General features: G+C 46.2%; 1 protein-coding gene across 4 annotated transcripts in view; it reads right to left on the bottom strand.

Moving 5' to 3' along the window:
- The window catches only part of CLOCK (clock circadian regulator), a 1,757,788-nt gene that overhangs the window by 194,952 nt on the left and 1,538,260 nt on the right, over nucleotides 1–24,576 (bottom strand). For all 4 annotated transcript variants that reach the window (XM_078678181.1, XM_078678183.1, XM_078678184.1 and 1 more), the window contains one exon: nucleotides 149–307. In XM_078678181.1, coding sequence (XP_078534307.1) covers nucleotides 149–307 — 159 coding nt within the window. The remainder of the gene's footprint in view (nucleotides 1–148; nucleotides 308–24,576) is intronic.

The following is a 24,576-nucleotide window of genomic DNA, read 5'->3' as shown; positions in this document are numbered from 1 at the left end:
GTCGCTGTACTTCTTAAATTGACAGATCACCTAAAGTTGTTTACAAAATAAGTGAAACTCTGAATCCAAGCAAAGAAAGTCATACCCACTCAAAGTTGTTTACAAAATATGTAAATTTCAGAATCCAAGCAAAAAAAATCATACTCACTTGAAGCCCTGGGCCATCAACAAGCTGAAGCTGTTCTTGTATTTTGCGCAACTCTTCTTGTTGACGGTGAATATTTGCCTCTATCAGTCGTGTTCTCTGTTCCAGTTGGTCTTTAAGATGCTGCATTGCTCCTATCTGCGCATTGAACTGAATCATTGGCTGAAACATCAATATTCAGATTTTAGCGAATGTATAATACTAAAGGATCACATGGGGCTACTCATTTATTAAATCGCTATTAGAAACAGTACAAAACAGATAATCTGGTGCTTAGTTCTTAGGAGTTTTGGCTATGGGTGACAAAAGCTTGAAAAATGACCGCATGTACTGCACCTATCTTTGTACTTCAGGGGATTTGGAGAATTCAATAAGCTTCATATAGCTCTTGGTTTAAAGAAATCTATATTAACTTTTTGTAAAAGCCACGAGTCCGAAATTTGCATTAAGTGTGGCATTGGCTAGTATGTCAACATGTGTTGCTTGTCGTACATTTGTTTTCCACTACTATAAGTTCCTAAGCTGTAGAACTCAGCTTGTTGTGTGATGGTACTGCCCCCCAGATGTTTTATTTATATCAGCCAATTAAACACATTTTATGTCACATGTGCATTTTTTTTTAAGTGGTACTTCTGTAACTGCCTCAATAGGAACAAATGCCAGGATCAAATAATTCAAAATGTTCAGCTTCATGAGTAAAGAATCTTAACAGAAACCCTCGAACTGTTCTGTAAGTAATATGCCCGAAAGCCCATGCTGTAAATAATGCAAAAGGAACAACTGAAGGACAATATGCAGAACAATGTCATACATTCACCAGAGTACAGAGATCTGGGCCTAAATCCATAGTTTTTTTGCTCCCCATGCGATTCCAGTTTGAACACAGTCATATGCAAATCAGTCTTTACCCTGCTCTCTATGGGAATAGTTCAGCCTTAACTGCCAGGCCAGGTCCTCCCTGGACTAGAAACAAGCATCCTAGGACCGGTTTCAGGGGTTCACCCCTCATCAGCCAGGCTAGCTGAACTCCAGTGGCATGGAGAGCATGGGACCCACGACTGGTCATACCCGTCTCACTTGGGGTGACAAATGCACAAAAAAAAATTGATGGACAGAATGCAGAACAATGTCATACATTCACCCCAGTACAGAGATCTGGGCCTAAATCCTTCATAGTTTACTCCCCATGCCATTCCAGTTTGAGACCAGCTATATGCAAATCAGTATTGACCCTGCTCCCTATGGGAAAAGTCAAGCCTGAACTGCCTAGCCAGGTCCTCCCTGGATTGGAAACAAGCATCCTAGGACCGGTTTCAGGGTTTCAACCCTCATCAGCCAGGCTAGCTTGACTCCAGTTGCATGGAGCGCACAGGACACACGTCTGGGCATACCGGTCCCACTCGGGTGGCAAATGCAAAAAGAACAATTGATGGACAGAATGCAGAACAATGTCATACTTTCACCCCAGTACAGAGATCTGGGCCTAAATCCATCGTTTTCATGCTCCTCATGCCATTCCAGTTTGAACCCAGCCATATGCCAACCAGTCTAGACCCTGGTCACTATGGGAACAATCCAGCCCAAACTGCGAGGCCAGGTCCTCCTGGACTGGAAACAAGCACCCTAGTACCCGTTTCAGGTCCAAACTTGGGTGGCGTGATGGGCAAAAGAATGATGGATTAAACCCAGATCTTTGAGACTGAGGATGAATGTTTGCATTGTTCAGCATTCCGTCCATTATTTGTTCCTTTTGTCGCCCTAAGTGGGAAAAGTATTCCCAGACATGGCTCACTGTGCCACTTGATTCAAGCTAGCCTGGCTGATTAGGGGTGATGCCCGGAAACCAGTCCCAGGATGCTTGTTTCCAGTCCAGGCAGTAACTTGCTTGTCAGTTCAGGCTGGACTGTTCCCATGAGGAACAGGGTCAAGACTGATTTGCATATGGCTGTGTCTAAACCGAGGTGACGTGGTAGGCAAAAGAACGATGGATTAAACCCGGATGTATGACGTTACAACGCATACTTTTACATCGCATGCCTTTACAACGCGGTTTTTACATCGCATACCATTACAACGCATAGTGCTTTTAGGCGCTGAATAGTGATTTATTTAATTTACTATTCCAACTCCAGTCCCCGTGGATAGTAGGGAAGGTGTTGGATAGTATATTAAATACATTCCCTATCCTAGAGCGCCCCCCAGCGCTATGCGTTGTAATGGTTTACGTTGTAAAAATTGCGTCGTAATGGTAGTGCGTTGTAAAAGTTTCGTTGTAAAGGATGTTTCCCATTAAACCCAGATCTTTGTGACTGAGGTGACTCTTTGCATTGTTCAGCATTCCGTCCATCATTTGTTCCTTTTTCTTTTGTTGCTCCAAGTGGGAAGGGTATGCCCAGATGTGGGTCCCATGCCCACTGCGCCACTGTATTCAAGCTAGCCTGGCTGATGAGGGGCGATGCCCCAAAACCAGTTTCAGGATGCTGCTTCCGGTCCATGGAGGACCTGGCTTGGCAGTTCAGGCTGTACTGTTCCCATGAGGAACAGGGTGAAGACTGATTTACATATGGCAGGGTCGAAAGTGGAGTGGCGTGATGAGCAAAGGAACACTGGTTCAAACACATGTCTTTGTGACTGGGGTTGAATGTTTGCATTGTTCTGTTAATGAGAATGGTTGTAATTGACGCAGTATTTACTAACTAACGTAAGGGGAGGCAACTGTGAACTCCTATTGCGTAAGCTTGAGTCAAGATATATTATTGATTTTGAAACTTTGGTACCCAATGGCTTGAATTCGAGTGAAGAATTGGCCATCCATTTGAATGGCTACATTTTATGGACTGCAAGATATAAAGCTGTAAAGTTTTTTGGTGAATCTTCCTTTTTAACTGTTTTTTAAAATTTGGCAATTTTATTCCTTCTACTGCGGCCGAAAAACTATGGGAACATCTTAAACATGCAATTATAACCTACTTTGCCCATTGTGCGGATATACGAACAATGCTAATGCATGCCCACTGGGGCAGGATGAATTACTGTGGATACAATATGCACTGTGACAACATGATGCAATTCTGTGCGGCTAGATTGCCCACTAGGGCATTATTGTCATATATTATCTGCAATTGATCTATAATGTACTTGTATTGCTTAACGCGCCAATACACTGCTGCTATTCAGTTAAATGCATCGGATGAATTATAGCAATGCTATATAGCTGCTATTTATTTTGCCTTAATTTCTAAGCCATTAAGTTTTGCTTATAAGCCGATTGTTCCAATCATGCTTTTATCCGTATCCTGGATATTACTAATGGTCTTTTGTGTGTGGGTACATAAGTAACATAATGTTGGTATAGATAAAATTAATTTTATAACATGTTAAAATGGCCGCCATAGTAGGTACTATTTTGTATACACTATAGGGGTGAAGTTCCTCTTCTATTTTGTATGGAGTGTTGATAATGACAAATGTGGCATTTGTTTTTTCATGAGCGTGAGCAAGGCAAAAGCCGAAACGCGTCGCTTGGAGCCATAAAAAACTTTATCTGAAGCATGCAGAAGCACCTGAGTATTTCCTGTTGAAGTGGAGAGAACGTTGTGCATTTTCAGGTAACTCTAACTCGCACCGCCCGCATTGACAGCCTCGCAAACCTAACCAGGACTAGTGTGATATATATTTCAATGAAGATAATGCACGATTGGTATTGGACACCATTCAGACTTCAGTGGGTATAACTACAATGATAAATGTTCGATGTGCGGAGCATTTAGATGTGACTTGGTACACATAATGTGGTCCTATCACTCTATAAACTCCATAACTACTGGAATAATGTTTGGTAAGCTCAGGAGGTAGTCAGCTGGGGAAGGCTCCTCCATTGAGGCGGAAGAGCATCACGCCACTAAAGTATACCCGAGCCTCAAGATGAAAAATAAAATGGTAATTCATCATAGCCATTTTATTTTTCATCCTGACATCCTCTCATGCTGAACGAGCATCAGGACGGGGAAGGGGCTGCTGCTGAAAGACAGCAGCAGGGACTGGGACAAGGGTGGGTTGCATGTGTACTTTTTAATGCGCGCATGTCTTTTTGGCCGGCCAGCCAAACGTGCACTTTGCAACTTCTAACCTAGCTGTCTTAAGACAGCTGGGTTACAGCAACTGCAGGCCTCTATAGCGCTGTCGAGCACTAAAACAGGCCGCTCTCTCATGCTGGTGAGAGCAGCGGCCTGATTGGGCAAGAGAGTTTCCTGGTGGCCGGGCTGCAGCGCAACGAGGTCCGGAGCAGGAGGTCCTGTTGTCAGGTAAGTGTTTTTCTTAATATATTTTAAGTTTATATTTGCACAAACATGCCCATTTATTTTTTATTTTAGTTGAGTGCGTGACCCCCCACCCCCTCTCATTGGTGCCTGCTGCCAGAGGTAGCCAGCCCTTCAGAGGAAGAGGTGTGGCGCCACGGCTAGGGCGACTGTCTCCGGAATCTGGGGATCACGGTTCGATCCCCGGCACCAGCGGCAGATTAGCCCAGCACCATGTGACTCTGGGCAATAGCTTGCTTAATCTTCCGGACGGCCCCCAGCGCCTAGAGACCCTTGCGGGTGATTGTGCGCTTTACAAAATGTGGATTATTCATCTGTCCCTTTGAAAAAATTAGCCATCCTTAAGGAAACTATGAATACAGAAAGCACTACCTCACACTAGCTCACTTGGACGGCAAATGCATTATCCACAACAAAAACATGTATCCTTTGGCATTGGGAAATCATGTACATTCCCAAAAGTGATGGAATTGGCAACAGAATGGTAATGCATGAGAGAACCATATATACACTAAATAAACAGAGAGGACTTTTGAATGCATATGGGATCGATAGCTATCACACTGCGAAGGATTTCTATGGGAGCTCAGGAACACACTTTCTAGCTGCATATACTTATTACATATCTCTCAGTACATCTCCTGAGGAAACTCAGACTAAGGTAAAATAGTAAAATTGCATACTATAATAGATCATTTGTATATACTATATATTTTCAAAGCAATCATGCCCTCTAATGGGTAACTAAGAAGGTAAAACTTTTTCTAATAGTCGCTGCAATCCTCTATTCAAGCGGTTAACACTATTGCATTATGATCTTCAGCAGCTTTGATACAGAAAATGGGCTGATTTACATTTTTAAAACTTCAAAGCAGTTCTCAAACCTATTGAGACCTTTTTTTAACTGCATTTTTGTTATTGTATCAATTGACACTACTTTTTAAAATTTTGTATAATGAAGTGACATAAACAGCTGTAAAAGAAGGTAGGACACAGAACAGCTTCTCGTTTTGTGGGTACTCATTTTGTAAATAGCTTAGTGTCAATGTTGATTATAAGGCACATTTCATTAAATCTTTGCCTGGTTTGGGAAAATATAAATATTGGTTATTGTTGGGAAGGCAGTGACACTGCCAGAGATTAGCCTTCCTTATTGGGTGAAGCTAATTTCCTGAGGAAGTTTTATTTCATAAGGCGTTCCTGATTGGCAGGACCTTCTAGCTCGTACTTTTGGTCTTGTGTCTGGGTTGTGGAACTAACTTACTAAAGTAAGCCTAACTGTGCAATAACATTTTCTATCTGTACTCAATATAGGGTTGGTAAAAAAATGCAAGTAAGTTTCAAGTAAGGATACTGTTGTAGCTGGAGGGCAGGGTCTTCATGCAAGAGTCTGGAGTCATACAGGTAGGAGATAAGTTGTTTACTTTGAGTTAGGCCCTTAGGGTACAGCAACAGCAAGAAGGTCCTGTTGGCGCTTCATCCTCCTGCCAACTGTCCTGATCTCCTAGCTATCACTGCTGGCCAGACGCCAATGCATTCTAATGTATCATTCCCTCTCAGCATCCAAAACCCGCTCAGGCATACAAGGAAGGGGAAAAACAAGTTACTTACATCTACACTGTGGTTCTCCAGTGTTGATATCTTTTATAGATTCACATGCTTGAATTTTCCCCGTCGTCATGGTGGGAGTCCCACGGTCATATTAAAATAGCAGTATAAAGCTAAAAGGACAATCTCCCTTGAGAATCAACAGTATTTAGTAAACAGTTAACCTCATTAAAGAACATCCAAACTCCAGCCAATTCCATCGCAGACCCCTGAGTAGAGCCTCCCATGTAGAGCCACCATACCTCATTTGTTTTTTCTCTCGTATTGCATCTTTTATAGATGCACATGCTTGAATCAGACTAATAAGCATACATAATAACAATCGAAGGTGGGAAAAACAGGTGAACCATCCCACCATGCGATATAATGCCATCACCGGAAGTGAACCAAGCAACTTAACTTCTGCGGTTATAAAATACTCATATATCTATATATATATATACACATAAATAAGATTTGGCAGAGATAACAATAATAACCATAATAGTAATACACATAATAATGATAGTAAGAATTCTTAATAAACCTCAGTAACTGAGGCCTACCATAAGCGAACAGACAACGAAGAGCCGCTTGGCCAACTGCAGCATCCGTCTTTCTCAAAGTATCCAGGAAGTAGTGCCTTTTGAAGGTATGAACACTTGTCCACGTCGCTGCCCTGCAGATGTCTGGCAGGGACAAATCAGCAAACAGGGCCGAAGACGTTGCCATCTTTGCGGAAAGATTTAGTCCTTTGAAGGTAAAACTTTAAACATCGTTTGACATCCAAGGAATGCAGAGCTCTCTCTGCTGGTGAAGATGGAGCAGTAAAGAATAAAGACAGGACCACAGGTTCGTTCAGATGGAACGTGGTAGGTACTTGGAGTATGAATGATGGATTCGTCCGTAGCACTACTCTAACCTTCTGGAATTGAAGATAATATTCTGTTACTGTGAAGGCTTGAATTTCACTAATATGTCTAGGTGACGTAAGAGAAAAGCCACCTTCCAAGATAGAAATTTTATGTCACACTTGTGAATTGGCTCGAATGGCGCTGTCATGAGATGAGACAACACAATGTTTAATTGTCATAGCACCAGAGCAGGCCGAACCGGCGGGTAGGCTCTGAAAAGGCCTTTCATGAATTCCTTCACCAACCTGCAGGACCAAAGGCTGCTTTTGACGCTTTAACTTGAATACATGAATAAAAGAAAACCACATGCATAAAGACTTCGATTTGGCCATCTTGTCTTGAAATAATGTACTGATGTATTACTTGCATATTACAATTGTACTGTTGAAATAATCTTGCGACCTATAAGTTCTTCTAAACATTGCAATTTGGGTAGTGCTGTACTGACCTTCTCAATTTCTGTGTCGGCAGGTCATATTGATTTGCTCTAGTCACTCTTGGTAGTGAGTGACAGTGGTCTCTCTAGCACCCCTGCTGTAATTACAGCAATTTTGATATTATTGTGCCCTGATTAGTAAGTTATCTTATATTTACATATACTTTGATGTGCGGTTACTCCCTTTAAGGGAACACCACTACCAATTGCTTTTTCACAGGACCAAAGGGATGACTGGTTCGAACGTCTCATATACCTAGAAATTGCAGCCAAATGGACTTTTACAGAGGAATGAGAGAGAGAAGCTTTTGCTAGCAACAAGAGATATGGCAAAACCTCCTCCGGAGATGAATAGAGTGATTTGCACAGCAGGAGCAGAATCTTTTCCACTTGGATGAGTAACACTTGACCGTGGAGGGAGTACAGGCCTTGTTAAGAATGGAACGGCACTCCTCAGAAATATCTATGTCCTCAAACTCAGTGTGGTGAAGAGCCAGGCCAACAAGTGAAGAGATTGAATTTGCTGATGAATCACCTGGCCTTGGTCCATAGAAAGCAGACCTTCTGAGGGATGAAGACGAACTGGAGAGACTTCAGATAGGCGAAACAGCTCTGTGAACCAGCATTGCCTTGCCCACACTGGGGCAATGAGAATGATGCAGCAAGGTTCCAGTTTCATTTTTTGTAGGACCTTGGGAACAGTGGAAATGGAGGGAACACGTAGGCAAATGTCCCTTCCCAGGAGAAATGGAAGGCATTCCCTAGGGAATCTGGTTGAGGGAATCCGCTGGCCTAGAACTCACATTTTTGTCGAGTACTGTAGCAAACAGATCCAGGGTTGGCGATCCCTAACACCGAAAAATTATTTTGAGTTGAACCGCGTCCATTTCCCATTCGTGGCACAGCTTGGAATCTCTAATGAGCGAATCGGCACATTCGTTGAGCCCTGGAACGTGTTGGACCTGTAATGAGATATTGTGGTAAATCAACCAATTCCAAATTCGTAGCGCCAGACTTGAGAGAGTCCCTACTTGTTTCTGCAGGTAAAACATTGTGGCTGTGTTGTCTGTGCATACAAGGATTGAAGAAACTTTTATCTTTGGGAGGAAGGAAGGTAGTCCTAGAAACACTGCTTTCAGCTCCAACAGATTGATGCGGCATAGAGTTTCCTGATCCAACCACATCCCCTGAACCTGAAGCTCCTGGAGGTGAGCACCCCATCCCTCCATGGGAGCATCCGCTGTTATAACCATAAAAGGCTCTGGTAGAAGGAAGGATAGGCCTTGTGAAAGATTGCTTTTGACTTTTCACCAAGACATCACCCTGATCATCTGAGGCGTGACTGAAATAATGTCCTTGAAGGAGCCTCAAGCTTGTACCCATTGGGGGTCGAGCTGTTCCTGGAGAGGCCTCATCCACAGCCGATAGTGAGGAATCAGCGGAATACAAGATGACATCATACCCAAAATTGATTTGTAAATTCTCACAGAAACAAACTTTTTTGAAGAAAGGGACTGAGTCATCTTTAGAAGACATGAAATTATTTCTTCTGTGGGAAACACCATCAAGAGGTCGTTGTCTAATCTTGCTGTCAGAAACATCAGAGACCTCGAAGGAAGGTGCAAAGTCTTCCCTTCGTTGAGATTGAGACCCAGAGAGCAAAAAGGGTGAAGGCAGGCATTTGTGAACTTTTTTGCACCCTGAAATTTCAGAGCCTTGATTAACCAATCGTCCAGGTAGGAAAAGACCTGGTGACTGGAACGCCGGAGAAAGGATGCTACTGGCGCCAAGCATTTGGTGAATACTCTGGGCGCAGACTTTAGCCCAAAGGGCAGCACCTTGAACTGGTAGTGGCACCCTGCCACTTGGAGCCTTAGATAATGACAGTGCTTTGGATAAATAGGAATGTGAAAGTACGCATCTAGAAGATCCAGAGAGGTCATCTACTCTCCTGAATCCACGAGAAGGACAATCTCCTGGAGCGACAGCATCCCAAACGGTTGGTTCTTTAGGAACTTGTTCAACAGCCTGAGGTCCATGACCTGCCTCCATTTTCCAGTTCTTTTCTTTATGAGAATAAAGTGGGAGTAGAATCCCAAGTTGCAATGACTGTGCGGTACTATCTCGATTGCCTGCTTGTCGAGAAGGAGTTTTATTTCCCTTTTGAGAAGCACCAGATGGTGGTGAGCAGTCTTTCTTGGGGGATAATCTGGAGGTTGTTAAAAAAATTCTAGGGTGTGACCATGATTGAAAACATCTAACACCCATCTGTCGGACGAAATGGAGTTCCATTGCAGAAAGAATTTGGAGCAGTCTTGAGAAAAATGAATTGGGACTGGGGTGGCAGGTGCCTGATGTGTTGAAAGTTAGGCTGAAACTGTCAACATTATCGGCGCCCTCTTGCTCTTCTCGGACCCTTTCGTGCACGTAAACAGCCGCCATTTTGAACACCATGGCTTCCCTGCCCTTTGCTGATAGCCAGCGCGTCTCTCTCCCTCTCCTAGCCTCGCAGGCATCCCCCGCATGCTGACAACCCCCTCGCCCTCACATGCCTCGGGTCATAAACCCCTCTTCAGCGCAGCTCTGCCTCGGAATCCCATCCTGTTCCCAGCACGACACCTCCCTTCATTCCTTTCATGGTCCCAGGTCCTTTGATACAAACCCCCTTTTCCTGTGTGCTCGTTTGTCTTCCTCGTTCCCAGGCCACCACCTGGCCCTGCAGATACTGTTTATTGCCCCCAGTACAGTAGGAAGCTTCCTCCCATTAAAGGACCCTCGGGTCGATCAAAGCCCCCACCCTACGAGATCCGATCGAACCCCACACATTCCGTGAATCGGCGGAATATCCAGCTGCGCGATAATCATCACCTGTTGTGACCGGGGTGGGGACTTCAACTGTAACTATGTGTGGGAACGGGCCTGAAGGGGAGATTCCGAGGATGTCTTTCCGTACATCAAAGTATTGACGAGAATGTGTTTCATGCAATAAAGTGATAAACTTGTGTATAAGAGGCCAGGCCTCAGAGATGCGGGTAGAGCACCTCAGAACGATACCTGCTGTCCAACTGATGTGTTTCTCCTCCGGAGAAAATAAAACCTTGTCTCCTGCCTTCCAGTCTCCAGCGCCTGCCTCTTCATTTGTTAATATCTTGTGGGTTCAAGAGGCGACACCGCCGGGCAATACTTAAGGATCTTATATTCTGGTTGGTAGCGTCACCCTTTTACAATTGGCGTCCCATGCGTGGGGCCCATCAGCGACTCGTGGATCCAGTGGGAGAGGTCCTGACGACAGAGTGAACGACTGCAACGATCGGGAGCGCGCCTGTCCGATAGACCCTCGTCTGACAGCCGATCATCCGAACTTCACTGGTTCCGAACAGACCTCTCTCGAGTGATCTACGGTCCTAACTGGGAACCATCAGGAGTGCCGCGAGGATAACGGAGAAGAGAGGACGATCGGGCGCTGGATTCGGAAGACAAGAAACTGTCCATGCGGTCCGGGTAAGGTCGTGTAAACACGACGAGTTGCGAAATAATTGCTTGATTGTTTAGGAAATACTAGTATTGCTCTTTTTATTTATTTGGAGATTCGCTGTCTGCAAACGGAGAAAACAACAGGCTCTCTCTTTGCAAGCAGTGGAGGATAGGTAAGGCAGCCGTCGTGCCTATTTTTTTTTCTCCCCCACTGAATAATTACTTGAAACTGAACTGTTGTTCGCAAAACTATTGTTTTCTGGAGATTCTCTGTCTGCAAACAGGAAAGAGACCTCCCTTTTTGCAGATAGTGAAAGGGGTAGGTAACGCAGACCTTTGCGGGCCTACTTATTCTCCCCATTGAATATTTATTGGTCATTTGTTATTGATTCATGAGGTATTCACTGCCTGCAAACAACGTAGAATAGAAATATTCTGTCTAGTCTTTGCACACAGTGATAAGATAGGCAGTGCTGACTTTTTGTCCCTCGTTGCGAGCCGTCATGTCTGTCTTCTCCCCACTGATTAGTAGCCTGTTTAGCCCGGACCGCTTATTAGAGATGGACCATCCAGCCCACTGGAAGGCACCCCTAATAAGGACATGTTCATGAAGTATGGATTGATCGCTATAGCCTATAACAAACTGTGGCATAAATATACGAAAAAGGATCAAGAAAGACAGTGGCCACTGGTAGGATCCTTTGATGATGACAAAATAAGCGCGCTAGAAGTAGCCCTTGGTAAAAACAAGACAACGCCCACTATGCACGATAGTTTCGGCATGTGGCGCAAAGAAACTGAACAACGTAAAAAGAAAACTGAGAGTAGGTTGGGAAAAGAGCTGCGAAAAGCAGCCCACCTAGCTGCCCAGAAACTAGAAAAAGAGATAAAGGAAAGAGAGAAAGCTAAACAGAAACTAGAAATGGAAACATCGAGCCAGTGTCCGGTTAGAACTTCCTCCACGCTCTACCCTGATTTACCCTCGAAACAACGAGCCAACGATGATCTGCTGTTAGGTCCTCCTATCATCTACATGCCCCCTCCATATGCCCCTTCCCAACCCTTAGCGCAGCACGCACCACCCCCAGGTGCAAACGAAAGTACCGCTACAGCTTCGGCCCCCATGGCCTCTGTGCCAGCCGAACCCCTTGTATTAAATACTGCATCAACGACAACGTTAGGCGACCCTGAGACTCGAGGGGCTGGCCCTGCAAGAACAAACAGACTAAGCAAAGATGAGCGAGCAGGGATCGACAGGATAGTAAGAGCACTGATAGGAAGGAAGGAAGGTGAGGAGCACATCACGGATGTGTTTAACTCATATACTGGGAGTCACAGACGACATTTTACCGTACGACTGTGTTACCATGTCTTGAATGCATACGAGGACCGATATCGAGAAAAAGGTCCCGAGAGCCTAACGACTCTGTACCGGAAGGTCGATATCGGGGAAGAGGGTGAGTGTGATGTGTCGGACCTCCTTACGCGTACGCTTGAGGTTTTCCGCCACCTCACTGAACGAGAATCGGGGACTAAACCCGCGACACCCGTAGCAACCGAACCTCAAACTGAACAACCTAACACCATGATGCCAATACGAGAGGCTGCCCCTTACTGGGTTCCGCCCCGAGGTTCAGGGACTAACGATGATGCAAACCACCAGGATGCAAAAGGAAGGGTAGTGTACAACTGGGTCTACCAGCCCTGGGACCGGCAAGAGATTCTGACATTCCGGAAATCTCTGCCCGACCTACGTAAAAACCCCACTGCCTTTTATACCGAATTGGGTACAGCCCTGGGTTCAACGATTATGACCCTGGCTGACATCGACTTGTTCTTCGGGTTATGTCTACCAGCTGATGTGTGGAAGCAAATCCGGAAAGTCGACCACCTTGAGCTGTTTGGACATACCTGGTCACAACTCGATGACCTGGATAAACAACGGGGACCAGGACAAAAGCCTTTGAAATCCATTCTAGACCTTCCAGATAAAATCGTAGAGAAATTAAAAACCCTGATTCCAGAAAAGAAAGTGGACTGGTCGATAGTAACGGCCTGTCGCCAGAAACCCCAGGAGGATGTATCGGAATACTTCTCCCGGTTTGAAACGGTGTTCTCCGATTACAGCGGCCAGGACATGACCACTGCGACCGGACACCATCTGTTTGTCCAGAATTATGTTAAGGGCCTGTCATTGGAGATCTCCCAGAAACTACAGGCCAGCGAGAGTAGTTGGGCAGCCTCCAAACCTACAGCTATTCTCCAAATGGCCCAATATTATGAACATCAGAAAAATGAAAACGATAGGGCAACAGAGAAAAAGAAGAAGGACCTGAAAGAGAGGGTGATGATTGCCAAACTGCAAGGGGTGACTATAGGACGAGACCAATATCGGGGAAACTACCAGACGAACGTCCCTAAGACTACATTTCCCCAGGACCGCACTCTGACTTCCTACAGTGGACGTACAGACCTTAGAGAGAACCAGTGTGCTTTCTGCAAAGGAACTGGCCATTGGAAATCCCAGTGCCCAGTTCTTCTGGAAATAATCAAAAACAGAGACCCCAGGGACATAGCAAATGGACTGAGAAATAAGGGACAACAGCGAGGGCCCCCAAATGACACGACTAACGACAGATCAGGCAGACCAAATACGTTTGATCGGCCCAGGCAGAACCAATATCAGCAATCCGACTATGAGGACGCCCACAACTTCGCATAGGACAGCCAAGGGCAAGGGAGGGATCCAGTCGAGCTCTATGTTGACCAGCAGGGCCCTTACGTCACTGCTAAGGTCCTGGGTACCAAGTCTCCATTTCTGGTAGACACTGGCGCAACACGTAGTGCGTTATCTAAACGACTGATTCCAAGGGCACCCTTGTCTGGCTCACTCATAACATCGACGGGTTTCGATGGAACGCCCTCCACTAACCCTTTGTCTGCCCCGATTCTCTTTGACGTAGAAAACAACACCACTGACACCACGTTTTTGCTCTCCTCCAATAGCCCTGACGCCATTATGGGACTTGACTTACTGAAACACTTCCGAGCGACGATCAGATGTTCTCAAGATGGAGTTCGAGTGTTTCTTTACGACAACCCCGTTCTGCTTAGACATTGCTCTCCCCAACACATGTTTTCCATCACCGACGCTGACGCATCCCTGCTTGACACTCTGCCTCCGTATCTGTGGGCCAAAGCGGATTCGGACGTAGGGCGTATGTTGATTGACCCAGTACACATTACAGTCCGACCAGACGCAACACTCCCAAAACTTCCACAATATCGGATATCGCCCGAGGGCGAGAAGGCATTGGTAAAGATTATCCAGTCACTGATAGACGCCGGAGTGGTAGAGGAAGTGGTTAGTAACATTTGCAACAGCCCTATCTTGCCCATCATCAAGAAACAGGGAGAGGGAGATGAGAAAGCATACCGTTTTATCATCGACCTCCGAGAGATCAACAAAGTGGTCGTATCCCAGTACCCTGTGGTCTCAGACATCACCACCATCCTGACTTTGATTCCTTCTACTGCCACCACCTTCACCGTCATCGACCTCAAAAATGCATTCTTTTCCATCCCCATCCACCCAGACAGCCGATATCTCTTCGGTTTTACCCTAAAAGCCCGCTCATATAGGTTTTGCCGAGCACCCCAGGGCTACACAGAAAGCCCTAGCATCTACAGCCAGGCCCTCAAACGACAACTGGATCAAGTCCAGTTACCCGATGGAGTGGTGTTAGTACAATATGTCGATGACATCCTTTTGGCAGCCGACACTACCCCATTAGCGGTTACCGCCACCATTCAACTCCTGCACTTCCTTGCGGAAAATGGTCACAAGGTCTCCAAGAAGAAGTTGCAATTCTGCCAACCCCAAGTCACTTACCTAGGCCACCTTTTGTCCAAAGAAGGAAGGAAACTCACTCCCGACCGGATCCAAACCATTCTTGAAACTCCTGTCCCTAAGACCCAGAAACAGGTTCGCTCCCTACTAGGCCTCACCTCCTTCTGCCGACAGTGGTTACCAAACTTTAGCCTCATTGTGAAACCGCTGCTTTCTCTGCTAAGTAAAGACATCCCCTTCCCACTCCCTTGGACCCCTGAGTGTCAGACCTCCTTCACGGAACTACGAGATGCCCTTTGTTCGGCCCCTGTCCTAGGTACCCCTGATTACAAAAAGCCCTTCTCCCTTTACACTCACGAAAGGGAGGTGTGCGCTTTGTCCGTCCTGACCCAGGCCACTGGCCCGAGACAACGACCGTGCGCTTACTTCTCTGCCACTCTTGACCCTGTAGCCAGGGCCTTACCTGCCTGCCTTCGAGCCGTGGCTGCTGCTGCAATCTCTATCCGACAGAGTGAGGGGATCGTACTCTCGAATTCCCTCACGGTACTGGTACCCCACGCAGTTGACACCCTCCTGAACCAAACCAAGACACAACACCTGACGAGCGCACGACTGACCGGATACGAACTGACTTTGCTTGCACCCCATATCACCCTGAAAAGATGCACCACACTGAACCCGGCAACTCTGTTACCCTTACCAGAGAACGATCCCAATGTGCACCCTATACATGACTGCGTGACTCTCACAGACGAACAGACTAGAAGTAGGGTTGACCTCAGAGACACGGCTTTCCCTGACCCCGACGGGGAGCTGTGGGTGGACGGTTCTTGCATCAAACTCCCCGATGGCACCACTTCCGCTGCCTATGCAGTCACCACGGCTCGAACTGTAATCGAGACAGCCCGCATCACGCAACGATCTGCCCAGGCAGCGGAACTGATTGCCCTAACACGAGCTTGCATCCTAGCAGCAGGAACCACAGCGAACATCTACACCGACAGCCAGTATGCCTTTGGGGTGGTTCACCATTTTGGGCTCCTTTGGAGGGAAAGGGGATTCTTGACCTCACACGGCACACCCATTTTGCACGGGGATCTAGTCTCCGCCTTGATCGAATCTGTCCTTCTCCCCAAAAAGCTTGCAGTCATCAAATGCCAGGCACACAAAAAGGTGACGGACATTATTGGACAGGGAAACGCGCTAGCCGACATCACTGCCCGAACGACAGCTGAAAATAGGACGACAACACGTATGTACGTGACCAGGTCACAAGCAGAAAACTGGACTGACGCTAAGGACACTATTAGAGACATTCAAACGGCTAGCACACAACACGAACTGACTGAATGGACACGGGTGGGATTAAAAGATGACGAAGGCTGCTGGCGGACAAAGGCCACAAACAAATGGTTGCTACCTGACTCATACCTGATTCCCATACTGACCATGGCACACTCCCCTGCCCACATAGGGTCAGCCCCCATGATCGAACTTGTCTCCAGAGTTTGGCACAATGATAAAATTCCAGATTCCGCCAAACGCCTGGTCCAACAATGCTTAATATGCCTGCAACACAACCCCGGGAAAGGAACTGTAGTACCCCGGGGGGGATTTGGGGTCCCAAACCACCCATTTGAAGTCCTACAGATGGACTACATCCAGCTAGACAGGTGCCAAGGCCTAAAATATGTACTTGTTGTGGTGTGCGCATTTAGCAAGTGGGTGGAAGCATATCCAACCCGTGACAACACCGCTATGGCCACTGCAAAGGTACTGTTAAAGGAATTTTTCCCCCGTTACGGCCTCTGTCGTATTTTATGGAGTGATAATGGCCCCCACTTCATAGCCGAAGTTATCCAGCTCATCTTAAAGGGGTTGGGCATAAAACAGAAATTTCATGCAGTCTTCCACCCCCAATCTGCTGGACTTGTTGAGCGACACAATGCCACACTAAAGCTTAAACTGGCCAAGATAGTGGCTACCACGGGTCTGAAATGGCCAGACGCCCTCCCACTGGCATTGCTATCGATGCGCTCTACCCCCACCCGACATCACTTAACTCCCTATGAAGTTGTCTTCGGTCGACCCATGAGTGTCTGGTCTGCCCCAAAACCAACCTCCATTCACGACGTCCCGGACGTCCTAATGTCTGATTATCTGTATAAATTGACTGAAACTCTGTCTGTCATTCATCAGCAGGTGCAGCAGGCCATCCCCGATGCTTCCAGGGGTCCGGGTCACACCATCCAACCTGGGGATTTCGTGCTGATCCGAAATTTTCAACGATCGAAGAGTTTGGAACCCCGGTGGACGGGCCCCTGGCAAGTGTTAATCACCACCCGGACGGCTCTTCGCGTGGAGGGGAAGCGGCACTGGCTGCATGCACACCACTGCAAAAAGGTCTCCTCGACCCTAGTCGCGACAGAAAACATCGACAACCAAGAAGAGCTCCTGAACAAGGACCGACCGTCACTGGCCTGCTATCCGGATACTGAAGCACTTGAACTTTCAAAGTTCTCTGATCCCACTGTGCCATCCAGAGAAGGGTATTTCCTGCGTCGAAAGGAGGGAGCTTCGGCTAAGTAGGCCGCGGACCGAGTTGAAATCTCAGAACGGTGACCTAAACACAACCAAAGGTCACCGGGAGAGAACTAAACGAAGTCTGTGGTTCTGCCCGCTACCGAGCACCTTGAAGAAGATGGAAGCGCCAGATAAGAAGATGATGGATGCAACAGGAAATACCCACTACAGAAACCCAAGAACAGACAGACTCCACAGCTCAAAGACAATTGTACTATTCATCACAATCCTCTTCTGCTTCCTCCTCATGGCCACGCTCTGGATTATGGAAGAACATGCACCTGCTCACGAAACATTCCTAACTACTGCTCAGCCTACCACCATGAAGGAACATTATCTGATTTCGCTCTCTCCTCAACTAAGAGAGAGGCGAAAGGAGTTTTGGAATAACTCTTTCGTGCAGCTACTTCACCAACACAATCTTGCCACCAATGCCACCAACTGCTGGATCTGTGGGTTGCTACCCCATGCCACTGGACATTCAATACCATTCATCCCTTCACCCTTCTCTGTTCACGGCTCCTGCCTTGCTTGGCTGATCCTCCTGCAAGAAAGCTATAAGGACAATGCCACCTCCAGCAGAACTGCAGCGCATTTTTCTCACGGGGTCGGGCGAAACAAAACAAAGACACACTTCTGCCCGCTGACCCCCAACGACTCAATCCACGTGGACATCCCTGAAAAGGAACGAATCGAAATGCAGGTGTTCAACAATCCAACCAGACCCACCTTCTCCTAACTGCGGAAACGAACGGCTGCCACTCTGACTGTGGCCCTGTCGGTCATCAACGTCACAGGCCACATGTGTGTAGAAGGACTTGGGACACAGCTGGTGGGCCGCAGCGCTTGCCGCTTTACCAGAACTTTGGATTCCACGGATCCACCTTCCTTTGTGTCATCCCCAAACATGTATTTCGTCTGCAGCACAAAGGCCTACACCTGGCTCCCCAAAGGCTGGGGGGGCACTTGTTTCATCTCCTTCGTCCTTCCCCCGACTTATGTGGCCCCAGCGAATCACCATAGACAAAAACGAGCCAAAGACATTGAGCAAGCCGACTCAACAGGAGCGCAGTTCCTCGATGCTATGAAAGGACTCGTCCCCCTCTGGGGCCCGATGGCAAACAGCCGTGCCATCCGACATCTGACTCAGGCAGTTGAGACAACCATGAACATCACAGCTGGTATCTTTGCTAACAACACTGCCGAGCTCCAAGCGGTCCGTCTGGTGGCTCTTCAGAACCGCCTTGTTCTAGATGTGGTTCTGGCGGACCGTGGAGGAGCATGCCGCATTATTGGGTCCAGCTGTTGTACATACATTCCGGACAACTCACCCTCAGTGTACAAAGCCATCGAACATCTTCACAGACTCTCTTCAGAAGTCCACCAAGAACAAGAAGAATGGTCGCTTGGTGGTTGGTTCTGGGACACCGTTAAGAACTGGGGCTGGAGACTGCTCACCATTATCCTGATTCCTGTAGTTGTAATATGTGGTCTATGCTTAGGAATTCAATGTCTGCCACCTCTGTGTTCTTTATGTGCAAGTTGTATTTTCCCCAAAACTATGGACTTTGGAAGCGAACACATGAGAGCATTGTATGATGCCGAGGTTAGGAATTTGATGAAAATTGACATTGAGTAAGCAAGTTGGCTAGATATGTTGAAAAGGGAGGACTGTTGAAAGTTAGGCTGAAACTGTCAACATTATCGGCGCCCTCTTGCTCTTCTCGGACCCTTTCGTGCACGTAAACAGCCGCCATTTTGAACACCATGGCTTCCCTGCCCTTTGCTGATAGCCAGCGCGTCTCTCTCCCTCTCCTAGCCTCGCAGGCATCCCCTGCATGCTGACAACCCCCTCGCCCTCACATGCCTCGGGTCATAAACCCCTCTTCAGCGCAGCTCTGCCTCGGAATCCCATCCTGTTCCCAGCACGACACCTCCCTTCATTCCTTTTATGGTCCCAGGTCCTTTGATACAAACCCCCTTTTCCTGTGTGCTCGTTTGTCTTCCTCGTTCCCAGGCAACCACCTGGCCCTGCAGATACTGTTTATTGCCCCCAGTACAGTAGGAAGCTTCCTCCCATTAAAGGACCCTCGGGTCGATCAAAGCCCCCACCCTACGAGATCCGATCGAACCCCACACATTCCGTGAATCGGCGGAATATCCAGCTGCGCGATAATCATCACCTGTTGTGACCGGGGTGGGGACTTCAACTGTAACTATGTGTGGGAACGGGCCTGAAGGGGAGATTCCGAGGATGTCTTTCCGTACATCAAAGTATTGACGAGAATGTGTTTCATGCAATAAAGTGATAAACTTGTGTATAAGAGGCCAGGCCTCAGAGATGCGGGTAGAGCACCTCAGAACGATACCTGCTGTCCAACTGATGTGTTTCTCCTCCGGAGAAAATAAAACCTTGTCTCCTGCCTTCCAGTCTCCAGCGCCTGCCTCTTCATTTGTTAATATCTTGTGGGTTCAAGAGGCGACACCGCCGGGCAATACTTAAGGATCTTATATTCTGGTTGGTAGCGTCACCCTTTTACAGATGAGTCTCATTGTCTTCTGCCTGTGTCAAGGGATTTACCTCCCGAAGCGGGACATCTTCGAGCTGGAGCTCTGGAGTAAGTTGATTAAGGCATCTGCCGAAAGAACTAAGCAGAGTACCGAGGACGGAATCTTTGCTGGTAATAAGGTTGAAAACGTTGGGCTGGGTCAGAGCTGTAAACTGGACTCTTCCTCTTCCCCGAAAGGAAGAGAACTTCTCTGTTGTAAATTGGCTAAGGATATCGCCATATCCGTGTTGGATTTGATAGCCTGGAGTGTTTCATCAACATGCTTACCAAACAGATTCTCTCCATCAAATGGCATGTCCAGCACCTTCGCTTGGACTTCTAGGCTTGGACTTTCAGCCAACCATCCCAGTGCAATACTGCGGCACCCACCATCTGCCTAAAGGTGGTGGAGGCAATGTCCACAGCCACATCAATGGCTTCCGATGAAGCTCTCTCACCTTCTGAAAGGATCTCCTTTTTCTTATCTTCCGGCAGGAATTCCAAAAAAGACGCGATGTCTGACCCCATTTGCCTATCATACCTTCCAAGGATAGCCATGGCATTGGAGGCTCTGATGGCTGTAGCTGCCAGCGCGGAGAATCTCTTCCCAATATTGTCCAACCTATGTCCCTCTTTGTCTGGCGGGGTGGTACATGGAGAAGCAGGGTTTTTTGATCTTCTCTGAGCAGCCTGCATTATTACTGAATCAGGCTTCGGGTGGCCAATGAGACATGTCGGAGAGTCTTCTGTCACCCGGTACTTCTTATCCAGCTTTGAAATGACTGCTGGCACAGACGCTGGATTCTTCATTAGCTTGATACCTTCCTGCCACATGAAGTCGATAATAGGGATTGCCCTAACCGAACGCCGAGTGGAAGCCTTAAAAGCATACAAGAAGCATTCCGCTTGCTTGAAGGGCATAGGAAGGTCGAAACATTTTGATGCTCTCTCAAGCAGATCATGGAAGCTGCCGATATCTGCAGGGGGAGAGTCAACCACTGGCAGCCTGGGAGAAGGAGGTGTATGTGCTAGATAATCCATCCACTCGTCATGGACTTTAGTGTCGACTTGTATCTCTCCCTCTTCCAGTTGATGGTCTCCACTGTCCGATGCCCTAGTTGAGATCTGCAGAAGAGGTAGGGACTTATGTTTTGGTGGTGCCAGTGGGGTTTCCTGCACTGGAGGTGAAACTAATTTTTGGACCACATTGGCTTCAGGGAATCGCTTTAAGTAGTGATCTAGCATGAAACGTAAGTCTGTGACTAGTGACACAGACATATTAATGGAGGTTTCTTGACGATCTTCCTCCTCCTGTTCATAACATGGATAGTGCTCCTGGAAGGTATCCAGGCGTTGACTCCCCCCCAAGCGTCTCTTTACGAAAAGGAATAGTTACCTTCAAGGTAAACCGAAGGAATATCTGGCTGATCCTCTTCATCAGATTCCTGGCACTTCACTCTCAGCTGAGAGGGGCTGAAGGCAGGGTCAAGTGGACCTTCATCCTCCAATTCCTGAAAATCCAGGAGGCGAGAAGGAGGCAGACTAGATATTTTTAAAAAGTCCAGTAATAGAGATTTTGAGGCTGGTATGTCCATTTTCCTCGTCGACAGGATCATCGGCGGAATCATCACCATGGACTGTAACGAAGGCGTGGAAGTAACCATCGACGGGGCGGAGATGCTCGTTGACGGCGCAGCACACAATTAGACCACAGACAGTGAAGCTCTCGACGACGAACTCCTCACCGAAGCCGCCGACATCACTACCTCTGTCAACGAGACAGCCATCGTCGTCTTCCCTGTTGATGTTGTCGATGCAGCAGACGAAACCATCAACGGAGTCTTCTTTTTGACCAGTTTGGCGACGGGCGGATTTTTTGTGAGGGAATAAGTGGTGCAGAAGGAGGAGCAGAACCATATCTTTTTTGGATCTAAGAAGAGCCAGGCTGCTCTTTTTTAGCTCTCTTTTCCACTGAAGACTCCTTGCTCAGAGATCTTTGTTTTTTCGGATCTCTCTGACCAGAACAAGAATCTTCTTCCATCCTTCTCTTTGAGGAGGAATGGGGCCTCTCCTCACTCTCTGAGTCAGAATCCCTCATAGATCTTTTCTTCTGAAGCCAAATAAGAAGCCTTCCCTCACAGTCTTTGAGGGTTTTTGATGAAAAAGTCCGGCAATGCTTACAATCTTTAGGCTTGTGCTCTGGATAAAGGGAATATAGGCACTCCTTACGAGGGTCCTCTGAGAAAAGCCTGAACTTTCCACAGGTCTTTCAGGGCCTACACTGCCCTTTTTTTTTAGACTCTGATATTCTGTAGAAAATACAGAAAATAAGCAGTAAACCCACTTTCAGGCAGCACCTCAGTTGAAGAGAAGGTTAAGGAAAGAGAACTGCCAGTTAAAAGTTGAAGAGTTCAAAGTAGAAACACTGTGACTGAGCAGAGCTCAGAGAGAGTCCCTAACACATGGCGTGCCGTAAGAAATCTGAGGTATGGTGGCTCTGCAGGGGATGGATACTCAGGGGTCTGCGATGTGATTGGCAGGAGTTTGGCTGCTCTTTAGTTAGGTTAACTGGTTACTAAATACTGTTGATTCTCAAGGGAGATTGTCCTTTTAGTCTTATACTGCTATTTTACTGTTACCATGGGACTCTCACCATCACAACAGGGAAGATTCAAGCATGTGAATCTATAAAAGATATAATACTGGAAAACTCACATGATACTGGATACCTCTTCTCTGAACAATAATGCAAGTATGAAAGTGAAATAGCACATATTCTTTCTAATTTTTTAAAAACATTTTTAATAACACCAGAGCAATACAGAGTTGAGTAAACGGGGTTACAATACAGTACACAAGGCTCATACAAGAGGAATAGTGGTATCATCTCATAACTCATATTGAAATAATGTCAGCCTCAAATGCACACCCATCCAAGGACAGACCGTCTGTTGGATTATGTAGGAACTAATACACAAGAAGAGAGGAAAGTGTCAACTTAACTGAGAGACGATGCCATGAAGAATGGACAATAGCCTCAGAGCATCTGGTGAGGGTAGAGTAGGGCAGAGGAGCACTGGGGAGTTCAATACGTGAGTGTGGGAGATCTCCCTGGGTCGGGCCCCTTAAACCTTGTTGCCACCCTGCCTGGGGAGTATCATGCTAGTCCTCCTTAGTGGAATCATCATCCAACACCGGGAGCAACCGCCCTGTATCATCTATACGTGAGCAGCTCTAGAGAATCATGTTCCATGCTCATGCGTGGTGGATTGTGTTCTTAATCCTTAACTTTTTACCTTATGTTTATCAGACCTGATGACTATATCCAAATAAATGGCCTTGAATTGAATGTTAAAAAAACTAAAATCATGAAAATTGGGCCTGCAAAAGTAAAGTGTAACACATGAAGGGCCAGAGCAGGGCCTATTGAAGTTGTTAGAATATATAGATATTATGGGGTGGTGTTTGATAACAGAGTATCTTTTAAATACTATTTTAAAGACCTAAGAGCAAAAACTGTGATTTTAATTTATGCTTTTAAAGGTTTGAAAAAGTCATCGAATTGTTAATCCTACAATCATATTCTTAAACTCATGAAAACCAAGTTACAGCGGACCCTTCTATATGTTTCACCCATTACTATAGGCGAAAGATGCAGAGCTTTTAGATTTACTTGTGGGTAAGGCTTTTAAATCATCTTTTGGATCCCCAGTTCAGTAGGTCAGGCAGAAATAAGATTAGAGTTGGTCTCCAAAGAGAGTGTTTGGTGTCAGAAGGAGATGTTTTTAAATGTATGTACTTTATACTTTCTTCTGCTTCTGCTTCCCTCAGGAACAATTGCTGGCTTGAAATAAATAAGTCTACTTATGCTGTTAAATGGAGATCTCACATCTCAACTTGCCTAAGGGCTATCGATCTGCAAATGGAGCCCCAAGAATTGAAAATGCCCAATTATAAGTTAATTCTTAAAATAAGAATCAAAGCTGAATTCCTTAAGTTGGATAAAAACGCACTAGAAGGGAAAAAACATGCATGGTATGTGATTCACTCATACCAGTCTCTATGTATTCAGCCATATCTTACTGTTCATTTCTCTGCAAAAAGAATATATATTTTTTTAATCTATGAATGGGAATCCATTTGTCAAATGAGGGCAGGCAGCAGTGGGCGGATACTAACTGTACATTATGCGGATGGCCACAAGAATCATCAGTTCATATAGGATGTGTGTGTCCCAAATTGATTAACATTCAGTGTATCTTCTTGAAACCTCTATTTTTGAAGATCAGAGTTAGATCAGCTCACCAGGCACTCATTAGGTCTCTATCGGGCAAGTCAATCCCGTTGTTATGCCCATTTATAAAACATTTAAATGAAGCCGAAATTTCTTTTATACAGTCAGTTTGAGATGTATTAGATCCAAATCAGTGGTATTTAAGAGACTTCTGCACAGTTTTTGTAGAACGTAGTGTTCATTTTGCTAGGGTAATAATTAGAAATTTAATATTAGAAGTTACTCTGCTATTGTAATTATTGATGCACTTTATAATTGTTTTGTACAATGGAATGACTAATTATGGTACGTCGGCACTTTAATATACAATATGTGCAATATCCTGTTATAGTAACTATTCATGCACTTCATGACATGTTGGATTACTATTTAATGCATGATTTAGCCCATGTTTGATAGTTTTTATAGTTTCTTTTTTGAGATGT

This window comes from Lissotriton helveticus, chromosome 2_2, assembly GCF_964261635.1.
Source record: "Lissotriton helveticus chromosome 2_2, aLisHel1.1, whole genome shotgun sequence".
NCBI lineage: Eukaryota > Metazoa > Chordata > Amphibia > Caudata > Salamandridae > Lissotriton > Lissotriton helveticus.
The sequence above is the reverse complement of the archived record's forward strand: the minus strand, read 5'-3'. Positions and strand labels throughout refer to the sequence as shown.